Raw genomic sequence first — 14,733 nt, forward strand, 5'->3', positions numbered from 1 at the left:
CAAAGCTCCTGTATGTTTCCTTAGTTCGTCCAACGCTGGAATACTGCTCATGCGTATAGTCTCCACAGTATGAGCACTATCAAGACATGATTGAGTCCGTTCAGAAGCAGTTTCTCCTATTTGCCTTACGTGGTTTGAACTGGGACTCTGGAAGCCGACTCGTGGAACTCGTAGATTTCGGCCATTAGCACTGGAAATTGCCAGGTCAAACTACTCCCGTTTTGACCCATTCCGAGTTTTATGCGAAAACTATAATGAATTGTACCACTTATTATCCTATGAGTGTTCCTACGATGTAAATTCGACCAGAGTCACTGCGTTCCTGTCATCCGCAAATAATCAATCATATTGAAAATTTCTTGTATATTTTTTAAGTCCAATGAGCTGTTCATAGCTTTATATATAAAATAAATAAATATAAATTACCAAAACAGCACAAAACACGAATTTCACATTTGTCCAAAATCCCAACCGTTTCATACGGATGGACTCTATGGGAAGAGGCTATTAGTTCGCGATTGACAATAATACGAACAGCTGTTAGCAATCGCATTTGCCAATGAAAACACCGTCCGGTTGCCTATCGAAAAATCACAGAACTACCAAAAAATGGAAAAAGGTCTTTAAGCCTAGTACTCATATCGGCTAAGAGTTTCACTAGTCGAAAAATAATATTATTTGAAGTGTGACCGAAGTTTTTAGAGTTCATTTTTACTGTAAATCAGCCGGGTTGTTGTATTGGCAAACAATTCAATTGACGCCAATTTTCAAAATATTTTAAAAATTTGCTGTTTGCTCTTGCCGGTGTTTTTTAGATGTTTTTGGGATTTACTTTTAATTAAAAATCAAAGGGAAACTTGCATTGAACTCTGGAAACTTCGTTCACACTACAGAGCATAATATTTTTCGTCTAGTAAAACTCAGCCGATGTGAGTACTTGGCTGAAAGATTAAGGTTGTTTGCTAAAAAATTCTCAATTAAATTTCTTATTATTTGCACCGCGTCTGCTGGTGTTCATTGGAATTCACTTATTTGTAGCTCATCTGAGTGTCGCAGTAAGAAAAAATGTCCGTCAAATTTTGATGGCGGACTGAGTCGAAATGGATGGACCTCTTTGTGTTTAGGATGAGAAGTAACCATTTACAATTCTAAATTTCCTTTAGGTTCGCTTTATTTTACATATGTTATACACTTTTATATTGTTGCATATACTCTTAATGCATAAACCAGAATCTCTAATGAATAAGTCCATTTCGAAATCTATATATACTGTTAATGAACATTCTTCACCCACCAACTCTCGTTTTAATTAATTTTATTACAAATTTTAAATGTATGCTGTCTAGGCCAGCTACTTTGCGGTTTCAGTTTGCTTCATCGTTTAATAACGAGTTAAAGAAAGGATTAAGACTTTTTACAGCAACGCCTTTAATTAAAGAGAATACATTATTTAGGAAAGATTAAAATTGGTTTAAGATATTTACCCTTGCCAGCTGACTGATCCTTTGAATCGCGCCATTTACAGAGCGATTCCTTTTGTATTACATAGGCATCATAAAGCTCGCCAATTAGTTCACTTAGTAATCCTGAAATGTTATTATCATTAGTGTAATTAGTAGGAGAGCCAAAACGTATATAAACGTATATATATTGCAGTTATTAGTAAAAATGTATCTTTACTTTGAATGCCGAACAAAAATTATTTAATGTAAATTTTTAAAATCTGAAAATTTTTAAGTTTTGAACGATATTTAAAAAAATATGAAAATTGAAGAAGGCAATTTTTATGCATTGACAATAATACCAGTTACTTCAGAAGAAATTGAAAAGTTAGGCGGTCGGCAGCTTCCTATTAAGTGAGCATAGGGAATTTCTCTGCTCATCCGCTGCCTCTCACGGACACTGTAGAACAGCAGTCTGCACACACACATCAATGAGTTGCCCAGTGCAAATTACTCACACATATATAAAACAAAAAGTCATCGTATGTGTGTGCCGACCGCTGTTATACACGTAAAATTCAACTTATTGAAACCTCTTCAAGGTTAAATATTTATATATGTATATGTGGTCTTACCTCTTGGATGCTCCAAGCCGTGGACTAATAGTTGCATAGCATATAAACATTCAAGTTGATGGTCTTCGTTAGAATCAATGTATCGTTGCAAAACTGGTATGCAAAACTTTTGGAAGGTTTCGGACTCAAGTTTATAACTATTTTCCTTGTAGAGAATCGAGAAATTACTTAATGTTTCGGTCAATCCCCTAATAAACAACTTATCAACCAGCATTATATTTCCCTTAAAATAAAATGTGAAATTCATATTATTAGGCAGCTATCCAAATTAAGATTGATTTCCTTACGTTACTATAATCAATAATGCAATCTGCCGTCGTTCCTTCCTTCAGCAAGTGGTCAATATGCTCTATCACATTTTTTACGTGCTTCTCTGGCGACTCTCGTTGCTCAATCACTGGTGACTTTGACTCGTTTTCCACATACTCCAGTCTCTGAAAAAAATGTTAGGTAAAATAAGAATAATGTTAAGACTAAGTTAAAAATTTGGCTGGATTAACGATACGGTACCCAAAGTTGTTGTTGTTATGAATGTAAATAAATCGGCATTGACGAATCAAATGCACCCATTTATTTTATTTCGTCAACAACAACCGATCGAGCAGCTCACATGTGGGACAAAGTCTAATACTTCTGAATAATAAATACAATCCTCTTAGATTCTTGTAAAAAATGAGTTATATACCTTTTTTGAGCGAAAAAATTGAGGGAACCTTGGATTTTTTTCAGGTGTGTAGCAATTATTTTATTGATAGTACATGTTTTTATCGAAACAACAAGGGTTTGTTCTTGAAAAAATATGAATAATTTACGAAGTTATGGCAATTCTTTCGAAACCCTTTTTTTATAGCGGCTTGTGGTGACCACTATGGAAGTCCAGCAGGTCAACTGATATCAAAAAACCAAAAAAATTTGATTAGTATAGTATAATTTCCAGTTCGTGAACGATTATTTTCAAGAATATTTGGGTTTTTCTGCATACAGTAACAATTTTTCCAAAAAGTTGATCTGCGAAATCTGCAATCGTGGTCACAGCGAAGGCACTTTTGGAAAAACACGACTTTGAGATAATCGCATTCAAAGTTTTACGTTGAGTATATGCAACTATTGAAGTCGAGCGCGTCAAAACGCTGTTTTTCTATCGAACTATTATTCGGATCTCTATGAAAATTTGGGAAAATGTTCTCTAGGAAATATACTCTAGGATTCAGCAAAAAAAAAATTCGTTTTTTTAAAAAAAAAAAAAAAGTATATAACCCCTTAATGTAATCTCATAATGTAATATCCCCTTAAAACATGAAGCTGACACATGAAGCTGAAATATTTAATTGAGCTCGCGCATTACAAACAAACTTACGTTGGATTTAATAAAGTCAGGGACATCACTTTCAGGCATAAAATCGGACCATTTTAGGTTAAACTTGATCCACATACTCCGAGCAAAATTCGGTCCAACTTCTTGTGTACAATATATCAAGTAAGTTTTAAGGAACTTTTTAGCCACGTTTGATGGGCTGTTGTCTTTTAAATTTTTGTTCCACAAATCTGATACAGTCAAGATCTTCTTCACAATTAATGGCCCTGTAAAAAGCACAATAAACAATATTTTTGTTAAAATGTATTAATGCGAGGTAAAAGATAATAGTCGGTTACCAGCAAGGAATATCAGTGACTATCGATAATGACTCTACATCAGCGGTCGGCAGCGCCCTATTAAGTGAGCATAGGTTTTTGTTCTGCCGCCGCGCTGCTCGCACATGTATAACGTAGAACAGCGGTCTGCACACACACATCGATGAGCTCCCCAGTGCAAATCACTCACACAAATATAAAACAAAATGTCAACGTATGTGTGTGCCGACCGCTGCTCTACATGCAAGCTCTAACTTGAGCAGAGTAATAGGTAGTACTAATACTTTATGCTGGTAAACGCGACCAATGAGAACATTACCGGCAAATTGAAGAATGTATAGCCAAAGCTCTGGAATATCAACAATTAAATCGTTTGCGTACTCGCTAAATTCATTGTACGCCAGTCTAAAGTGATCCACAGAGATGTAATTCTGTTGAATAAGTTGGGAAACAGCTATGGCCAGATACCGCCTCTGCTGTTTACCGACATTCGCTAAATGCAAATAATCTGTCAATATATAATATAAGAAACTACAGCGCAGTTCTTCTGGCACTCGTTTCATGCACGAAACTACACCGGGCGTTACTGCTTTAGAGGCAGCTGCAAGTTCGATCATTTCTGACACAACCGATTTGATGAGCTTAAGTTCCGTTTCACCAGCCTCATTAAACACTGCCACGGGAGCAACAGAACGACTTCCCTGTGAGAACGTTGCAGGTAACGGTTGTTCACTTCCTCGGTAAAGACCACCTGCGTTGACGTTAGAACTGCCCAGCGATGACTGTGTCTGTAAAATAATTTATGGAAAGGGATAATATTATAGTAAACGAATTTTAGTTTCTATTTTATAAGGTGGAGTCTATTATACGCCGATTTGGCAAGAATGTCTTTTCCGATATTTTTATTTATTATTAAAATCATCAGACAAAAAATATTTTTTAATAAATTTTAGGAAATTGCCAAAAAATGAAATTCTGTCTGTCTGTCTGTCTGTCTGTCCGTATGAACGCTTAGATCTCGGAAACTATAAAAGCTAGAAGATTGGCATTTTTCATGAATATCCTAGGAGCTCCTACGCAGCGCAAGTTTGTTTCAAAAAGGTGCCACGCCCCCTCTAACGCCCACAAGCCCCCTCTTACGCCCACAGTTTTAAAGCTTTTATGAAAATAGTAACTGATATGTATTCGCTTCGTCAATACCTATCGATTGGCCAAGTAAAAAATTTCCACGCCCACTCTAACGCCCACAAACCCAATAAACGCTTAAACCTGGCCAGCGCCTACATTTCCGCCTTTCATGACTAGAAGTACCAATATCTGGCGGTAGATGGCGCAATACAATATACACTAGCGCCATCTAGGAAATGGCATTGGAAAAAATCTGTTGTCACTTTTCTTATCCAATTTGTCTAATAGTACAATTAAAATCAATACAATATTACCAGAAGAAAAATTACAAAAAACCTTTAAAAACAGAGGGCGGTAATACTACTACTATTTTGACCGCAGCTGTATGCTTTTATGTTTTTTGACTATGTTTTCTAAAATTTGTTTCTCCTTTAATAAAAATCCTAAAATTATTCTGGGGACAACAAAGACAAAATACTTACCGTAGCCCCATTCTAGATTTAATATTTTAAAATTATAAGTAATACAAGTGTACTTTATATTTTGACTACACCAAAACCGACCCTTCGCACAAATGTATGGCTAACATGGAATAGACAGGTTTTACTGTACCCATTGTTTATTCAAATATTGCAGAACAGAATAACCTTTTAAAGTAAAAAGGTTTGGGAGGTCTGGCCTCAATAACTATAAAGATATCTCTTAGCAATTGAGGATGTAACGTGTGTTATTATTATTTTGACCAGTAGTGTAAATATTAATAATTTTACTTTTATCTTCTCTTTTTTGTTTGGAAAATATTTAAAATTCAATTTTTTTTCTATCTCCATTTTGTTTAGGAAATATTTAAAATGCTATTTTCTTCTTTCTTGTTTTCTTTTTCTTTTTTGTTTAGGAAGTATTATTAATTTTTCTTCTATCTTTCTCATTTTCTTTTCTCTTTTTTGTTTTGGAAATAAAACAGTGAAATAAATATGTGTGAATTTTATTTAAATAAAGATACTTTTCTGAAAATAAAAAAATCCTTTCTTATTTTAAGAAAACCATTTATAAAATTAAGAAAAAAGCTTCCTACATTTAAGCAAAATTTCTTAAAATTTATAGGCATTTTTCTTGATTTTAAAAAAAATATTTCTCCTCTTCAGAAAGTTTGTTCTATATTTAAGAAAATTCCTTTCTTAAAATTAGGGTCAATCGACATCGACTGAAATCCATGGCGAATTTCTTAATTTAATGACGATTTTGGGCTGTTTTTTTTTTTTTTTTTTTGAGTATATAAAATTCATTATAACACAAAAATCAGATATATCTCGATTTGAATTCAAAAATGTTGTCTATATTATATTACTCACTTTGCCAGTATGTCGTGCAGGTGGTGCCTGTGGCGTGTATTTTGAATGACTAGCAGACTTTTGAACTGTCGATCCCAATAAACTGCGACCCTGACCCTGCTGGCCACCGCGGGAGGATGAGTTTTCTCGTGACCCTTGAGATGATCCAGTTCTTGAATGTATACCTTTTTAAATAATTATCGGATTATTATCTTAAATTATTGATAAGTTAAAGCCAAAATTACCTCTTTCATAACGATCTCGCTCCATAGATCCTTTGTTATAGGATCCCTTGTTTCTGGGTCCACTGCGATCTCGATCGCGATCCCTATCAGTGCTGTTTTTATCAATTAGGGAAGATAGCACAGCGAAAGGATTGGATGGTGTTGACGTAGTCGCAGATGATTGTCTTGTCGTGTTGTTGTTCCAAAGAAATTGCCCTAATCCGCCCATCTTTTTTGTCTCTAAGTTTTGGTCAGAAAGTTTAGACTGAAATATTTTTTAAACGTATTCTTTTATTATTTTTCATTAATTCAATGAGACTAAAATTTCAAATTGAAACAGCTATAATTTTGTCGGCAATGCTCAGATGATAGGTGCCCGCTCTTGCAAAAAGAAAGAAACGAACATTGGCGTTTCATATTAACTTGGCCATCCACCCAACATATTTTTTAGGTGTACATTGACTTTTAAATTGTTGAACTGGTCATATTGCTTTGTCAATCTATGTAACATCCCTGCAGGAAACGGAATTAGTTTTGGACCAGTAAAATGCTAGATGGGACAGGAAAGCTAACTAGTTCAAGTTATGTCCATTTCCTTGTAACGAACTGGTCCATTTTTCATATGCTTGTTATCGGAAACAACTACTTGCTGTTAACCAATTTATTGTTACAGCTGTAAAACCCCACTAAAAAAATTTTTTTTTACGAAAAAGCTAAAAATGTAACTCTAAACCATTAAGTTATTATTAGTACTGAACGATGCTTAACTTGACGCTCTCCTAATTAGTAGCCAATTAAAGGAATTCTGATAATTATTATGGTAATTATACGGTAAATGATAATTAAATGGAATTAAAACAACCTTAATTTTTTTGAGGTAAGTCGCCTTCTCTAGGACTGGAACCCAGGACCTTTGGATTTGTAGACACACTAACTGATTGCCCTAACAAGGTGTGACATAATTCAAAAACAGTGATTTTTCACATAGATATTTATTTATTTATTAGTCTCAAACATTGCCTATAACCGAGAACCTATTCAGTTTAATAGGTTTTGTGTTAAATTTCCCAATACATTTACACCCTAGGCTATATTTTTGGATCATATGTTATTCAATTGCAACAAGTTAGTAACTGGACTTGAACATTATTTGTTCTACCAATTAAATATTTGTAAGGTTTTTTTTTGTCAGAAAAGTACCAGTTCGAGACAAGTTTCTTTTTCACTAGTTTTGTATTATTCATTTTTTCGACTAGCACAAATTTTCTAGACCCTGTGTAGTCCAAATGCATCCAGACAAATTCTGGTTGCTTTTTATACCCCTGCAGAGGGTATTATAATTTCAGTCAGATGTTTGCAACGCGTTGAAGGAGACGTTTCCGACCACATAAAGTATATATATTCTTGATCAGCATCAATAGCCGAGTCCATCTAGCCATGTCCGTCTGTCTGTATCTACGCAAACTAGTCTCTCAGTTTTTGAGCTATCGAGATGAAACTTTCCCAAAAGTCTTCTTTCTATTGCAGGTAGTATATATGTCGGAACCGACCGGATAGGACAACTATATCTATTGGAAGGAAACGTTAATCAAGAAAGGAAGCTAGCTTCGGCCAGCCGAAGCTTATATACCCTTGCAGATAATTCCTATAAATCACTAATTTTCCGATCGTTCCTATGGCAGCTATATGATATAGTACTTCGATATTGATAAAATGAAAATCGAAATTCGAAAACATTTAACAAATTAATTCGAAATTCAGAATTAGATAAAAAATGGCATTTCCAAAAGTAGAAGGTTATAGGTTCAACAAGAGAGAACGCTATAGTCGGGTTCGTGTCCCGACAATCTAATACCCGTCACTCGGCTAAAGAGAGTGCGAGGAAGATGGATATATAATCCGATTTGAAAAATGTCTTCTGCACTTTGATAGGTATAAATATACACAACAAAATTGCATTTATACTTCTCGGAAATCATTAAAGGAATGGGCGCCAGACAGATTTTAAAATCGTTAGTGGGCGATTGTAGGCGTTATAGGGGGCGTGGCACTAGGCTAAAATAAACTTGCGCTGCGTAAGAAGGCCAAAAATATGTGTGGAATATCTCAACCTTCTAGCTTCTCAGCGGTCATACGGACAGACAGACGGACGGACAGACGGACAGACAGACGGACGGACGGACAGACAGACGGACAGACGGACGGACATGGCTATATCGACTCGGCTAGTGACCCTGATCAAGAATATATATACTTTATAGGGTCGGAAACGTTTCCTTCTAGCTGTTACAGACTTTTGCACGAATACAATATACCCTTTTACTCTACGAGTAACGGTTGATTTTTATTACATTCTCTTCTTCTCTGGAATACTGCTTTTCTTTAATTTCGAATTATATTTAACAAAATTCGGACGTCTATTTTACATAGCTGCCATAAGAAGGATCAAAAAAATATTGCCAAAAAAATACGAAAGCAGATAAAACTTTCATTGTTTTAACGTATAAGCAAGTAAATCTAAATGTAATGTTTTAGTGGGAATGATCTGATATAAGCTTCGGCTGACCGAAGCTAGCTTCCTTTCTTGTTTAAGTTAAAAAGGAGGAGGCAGTCTGAATAGAACGCACGCTATAAAATTATATATCTCTCTAAGAATCAAAAATTAAAAATGATCGGACTAATACTTCATAACAGGAACCGTAACTGTTATAAGTTTTATTTTAAAAATCACACTTTAACAATTATTTTCTGATTTGTAAAGTAAAACTCAAAAAATAACTGTTATTTTTTTTAGTTTTATAATAAAAGTTGACAAATAACAGTTATTCGTCGTGATCAAATATAAAACTCAAACTTGATTTTTGGAGATTTTGTGGGTAAAATAAATTTAAAAAAAAATATAGTTATAAAATATGCGCGGTTGCCTTTTTTAATAAATTTTTAGTAAGTTATATAAAACATAGTTAGCATGTTTTTTTTAATTATTTCATTTTTCCAAAAATGTCAAGGGAATAGCTGTTATTCATAAAAATCAACAAATAACATTTATATTTTTGAGTTTTATTATAAAAATCAAAAAATAAAAATCATTACGGATTTGTAAACTACAATGGCTAATAAAAATAGTGGTGTATTTAAAAAAATTTTATGACCCTTCTAAGTGTGTGATTTTTTTTGTAAGAAAAATTTACAATAACAGTTATATTCGATCCCTGCTTCATAATATATAAAAGAAAAAATATAAGATTCGTTTTTCGGGTTCATTACACTGGAGTGCCGCAGAAACTTTTTGAAAGTCTGTTTTTACTGGCATTTCTAAACGGCCTAACCAATATTTGTATACCCTGCATTGTTAATGCTCTAAACCGACATTTTAGCCAATAGGATCAGTTAAACAAATTGGTGGATGTTATTCAAGTCACAGTTTATAATAATCAAAAGGTTTGAAAAAAATATACACACCGTTTTTTTTTTAAATTCGAAAAGTTTGATTATTTTTTTGTTACCAAAAACCCCCTACGTTTTACACTAAAAAAATTATTCTAAGTAAAATGTAGCTAAGACATAAGCACTTACCAGACCCTCCAATTTATTACTGTCAACTGCTTGGGATCGGCTACCTTTGCTGGTTTGCACGTGCCAAGTATTGTCATCATTGTTTCCATTGGAGTGACCAGCTCCGCCAGAGCCACTGCCTCCGCCAGTATTGTTTTGTTGCTGGTGTCGCAGATTACCGTTATCACCACGTTGACTATGGCTGCCACCATACCCGCTACCAGAGCGAGAATCTCCGTACCGAGCGTTGCCACGATCATCTCTTTTACCAGAGCCACCCTGCGATGCTACGGGCGTAGTATTGGAAAGTGTACCAAAATATTGCGCTGAAAGCTGCTCGTTTTTTGCCTCCTTCTCAATTTGTCCCATAGTTTTGGGTGCCTCATTGCGCGAAGTTTGCCATTTGTTCTTACGTAAGTCAATTACATCTTGAAGCATAAAACGCACTCGAGAGCTTACTTTGGCTCCATCTTTGTCAGATTTTGAGGCGATCGCCTGCATCCTTGTTATTGATTTTTCCAATGAATAACAGCGACTTGGGTCCTTTGAATTTACTGGGGTCTGCTCAAACTTGGCACCCACAGTTGTTAGTAGCTTGCATAGGCATTCAAGCATATCCTCAGAATGAGGATTAAGAAGTGTATCAATGCAAGAATATATTATTTTTCCAGTCAACATGGATATTTTAAAAAGTTCGCCGATAAATCGTACTGTGCCTCCGGAACGCCGTCGTATTTTTCGTTCCTCCTCTTCCAAGAATGCCTCAAGTTCTGCTTTTTCGTTTGCATCTGCACATTTCTTTATTTTATCCACAATTGGCTGTAATTTTTTTTCTTTTGCAGTGCTTTGTGAAACGTTTTGTGTAAATTCCCGTTCCGTTTTATCTAATAAAGCATTTCGGAAGTGCGCCAAATTAGATTTAGTACCGCTTTCCATTCGCTCGTCCCGCGCCTTTACTTCCGAAATTAGCCGATGACATAGTCTCGCATAAGATACGGAAAAGTTCGGCTCATCAATTGCTTTTTCAAATACCAACACAATAACTTCGTCCATTTTATCGGGAGTATCAATTTTCAGTTTTATAATCTCCTCCACGAGCGTATCGAACCTTTCTGGGGTAAGCTTGTTTAAAATACCACGAACCCGACGTACCAATTCATCTTTTTCCTGCGTCGATCTTGTGTCGCCGTCAGCATCCGATTTATTTAAGCCTCGTGGGCGCCAGGCGTTTTCGTTCTCACTGAGTTTTACATCTTGATTTAAAGATAGATTAACGTGGATCATGCCTTTCATACTGCTTCTGCCGCCACCACCCTGTACACCTGACATCGACATTTGTTTGCCAATATAATTGCCTCCGGATTCACTGCTGCGATTGCCAATTATTCCAACCATCGATTGTACTCTTTTATTATTATTGTTATTTCGGATAAACGATGGCATCAAGTTTGGTTGAGGAAGAATGGACACATTTTTCACCTCTGGTTGAATACGAGAAGCCTTTACCTCCCGTAACTGCAATAATTGCTCTCGATCGTACTGTTTCTTGCCGCTTGGATTGCTTGGCGACCATTGACCTTCATTATAGCTGATACAAGATGATGCGGTTATCCCTGGTCGTTCAACTGTAGGATTGGTAGGCTTAGGTTGGTCCCCCAGGTTCCCATCTGGCTTAGAGTCCGAACTTGAATCGGATTGGAGATCTACATCCTGCCCTGTATTATTCGTTGAAAGGGACTCTGTTGTTGGCTCCTGTGTAGTGACGTCTATTGAAATATCGGCATTATTCTTAGCTTTTGTAGTATCCTTTCCTTCTGTTTGACGACTGTCCACACTAGTCACTTCTTTTAATGCCATCGGTGATGTTTCAGTCTCATCAGGGACACTTCTTAAACTTAGTTCTGGTTGTGTTGGTTGCTCTTCGCTTTGGTTGTCTTTTAAACTTTCCACTGTTGATTTCTCTAATATTCCGGTCACCAATGTAGACTCAGAATTATCCAAAGCTGTGTGCATATTAGGCGAATCTGCGATGAAATCAAGAGGTGGTATTTCGCCAGTACTAGCGATTTCAGGCTCGGCAGAATTATTCGGTGTTGACTGGCTGTCCCTTACATTGACAACCAGTATCTCTGTTGGAAGGTTTTCGGAGGACACAACAGAATCTAATTCAGCAATATTTGTTTCCTCCGTTTTAGTAGGACCCTCCTGTGTAATCTCAGTACTGGATACCGTTTGCTTCTGTTGAGGTGATTCGGATGTTTGATGCGGCAAAATTTGTTGTAAAGGATCCTTAGTGGTTGCGACAATCGGTTTGGACACTGCATCATCCGTTTCGTCTATAATTAAAAAGACATGATAAACTCTGTTGTTATAATACATTAAAATATTGGTTCATTTACTGAATAGGTTAACGTTTGAAGCTTTATTCTGAAGTCCAAGACCAAAGAATAAAATCATTTGGATGTGGGATAGTTCAAAAGTGTTCTATGTGAATACACTTTTAGTGCATATTATTTTAATAAAGAAAATGTTATTAAATAAAAACTAAAATCTTTTATGTCATCATCTTTTGTCCTTTTTATACCCGTTACTCGTAGAGTAAAAGGGTATATTGTATTCGTGCAAAAGTATGTAACAGCTAGAAGCAAGCGACCCCATAAAGTATATATATTCTTGATCAGGATCACTAGCCGAGTCGATCTAGCCATGTCCGTCTGTCTGTCCGACTGTCTGTCCGTGTGTCTGTCTGTCTGTCTGTCCGTATGAACGCTGAGATCTCGGAAACTATAAAAGCTAGAAGATTGGCATTTTGCTTGAATATCCTAGGAGCTCCTACGCAGCGCAAGTTTGTTTCAAAAAGGTGCCACGCCCCCTCTAACGCCCACAAGCCCACTCTTACGCCCACAGTTTTAAAGCTTTTATGAAAATAGTAACTGATATGTATTCGCTTCGTCAATACCTATCGATTGGCCAAGTAAAAAATTTCCACGCCCACTCTAACGCCCACAAACCCAATAAACGCTTAAACCTTGCCAGCGCCTACATTTCCGCCTTTCATGACTAGTAGTACCAATATCTGGCGGTAGATGGCGCAATACAATATACACTAGCGCCATCTAGGAAATGGCATTGGAAAAAATCTGCCCTTTTTTCTGTAGTCAGTCTAATTCACATTATGTTAATACAAATTTTAAATTATTTGAAATGGGGAGCGCATTTTGTCTCTTTTTGCTCGTATACCTTTTTCACAAATGCATTCACCTGCGCTAGAGAGAGACGGAAGATGTTGTAGGCAGAATTGAAAGTTCTAGAAAGCCTCTTCTGGGTAAAAAAGAAAGCCTGGGTAAAAATCGAGCGGCGAAAAACATATAAGAAGGCTTATTTCTATTAAGTTGTTTAGCTGAGTAACGGGTATCTAATAGTCGAGGCACTCGACTATAGCGTTCTCTCTTGTTAATTTATTATCTTTAAGCAAAAAAATGACGCTTTAATAAATTAAAAAAATTACGAGAAAGCACTTTATTTGTGTGCCTCGACTATCAGAAAGAGGCTTAAGAATACATCGATGTTTTCCCCGATATCTCAATAAGGATACTCAACAACAATAAGGATATTCAACATGGACACATCGTTATAATAATATTTGTTTATTTTTAGAATACTGACAAAGAAATTGTGAAACTTATTTAACAACGAGGACGGAAGCTAACTTCGTCAAGCCGATGTTTTAATACCCTTGTAGATTTCACGTATGAAAACTGGACTAGAATAGCAACATAAATTAATAAACAGCTAAATATTTTATAATTTGAAATTGTTCGCCCAGTTGTTCCCATGGGAGCTATAGGATATAGACGTCCGATCGGAACGCGCTTTTACCCTGATCAAAATTTGCTTTAAAAAATACGATTTGTAAAGTTTTATGTCAATAGCTTATATACTGCGGGAAATATCCTGAAAAAACATAAAATTTTGACCAATTTAAACAATATGGGGGATGTGTTCAAAAAGTCGTCCAAAACAAAAAAATTCATATGAAATAAAATTTTTTACTTTTTATACCCTTGGGGCTGTCCATATATTACGTAATCACGTTTTTGCTGATTTTTGACCCCCTCCCCCCCTTGGTGATCAAACGTAATCTTTCAATAAATACCCCCCCCCCCCCCCCCCCCAATGATTACGTAATCCCAAGAATACAATTTTTTTTTGTTTTAATATGTGGATTCAAACACAGATGCAACCCAATCTTTAATATTGTTTATAAATGGAGTTTGGTATGACACATTCGGTTCGTATACGCTGAAATTATCTCCAACATACTCTTCGTCAAGCCATTCCAGGTCTTCGCATTCTTCGTGTGATTGAACCACTAAACATTCTCTTTCTCGCCGCCCAGCCACTAAAAAAATTTTTTCTCTGCTTTCCTATCTAAGTTTGCAGATATATTTAAAGAAAAAAAGTTTTAAAAAAAATTCTTTAAATAAAAAAAAACATATAAAATGATTACGTAATCATTGTGCAAGACCCCCCCCTCCCCATGTAATCAAACATAATCATTTCAATGACCCCCTCCCCCCCCCTAGGTGATTACGTAATATATGGACAGCCCCCTTGCAGATGGTATTATGATTTCAGTCAGAAGTTTGCAACGCAGTGAAGGAAACGTTTCCGACCCCATAAAGTATATATATTCTTGATCAGCATCACTAGACGAGTCGATCTAGCCATGTCTGTCTGTCCGTCCGTCTGCCCGTCTGTTTCTACGCAAACTAGTCTCTCAGTT

General features: G+C 36.0%; 1 protein-coding gene across 4 annotated transcripts in view; it reads right to left on the bottom strand.

Annotated features, from left to right (window-relative positions):
* Nucleotides 1–1,153: 1,153 nt before the first annotated feature.
* The window catches only part of eIF4G1 (eukaryotic translation initiation factor 4G1), a 41,936-nt gene continuing 28,356 nt past the window's right edge, over nt 1,154–14,733 (bottom strand). For all 4 annotated transcript variants that reach the window (XM_070218106.1, XM_044395312.2, XM_044395313.2 and 1 more), the window contains 9 exons: nt 9,969–12,283; nt 6,414–6,657; nt 6,190–6,353; nt 4,029–4,497; nt 3,435–3,658; nt 2,365–2,511; nt 2,078–2,300; nt 1,485–1,586; nt 1,154–1,426 (listed from right to left, as the gene is read on the bottom strand). In XM_070218106.1, coding sequence (XP_070074207.1) covers nt 1,365–1,426; nt 1,485–1,586; nt 2,078–2,300; nt 2,365–2,511; nt 3,435–3,658; nt 4,029–4,497; nt 6,190–6,353; nt 6,414–6,657; nt 9,969–12,283 — 3,950 coding nt within the window. In that variant the 3' untranslated portion in view covers nt 1,154–1,364. The remainder of the gene's footprint in view (nt 1,427–1,484; nt 1,587–2,077; nt 2,301–2,364; nt 2,512–3,434; nt 3,659–4,028; nt 4,498–6,189; nt 6,354–6,413; nt 6,658–9,968; nt 12,284–14,733) is intronic.

Source organism: Drosophila takahashii, chromosome 4, assembly GCF_030179915.1.
Source record: "Drosophila takahashii strain IR98-3 E-12201 chromosome 4, DtakHiC1v2, whole genome shotgun sequence".
Taxonomy (NCBI): Eukaryota; Metazoa; Arthropoda; class Insecta; order Diptera; family Drosophilidae; genus Drosophila; species Drosophila takahashii.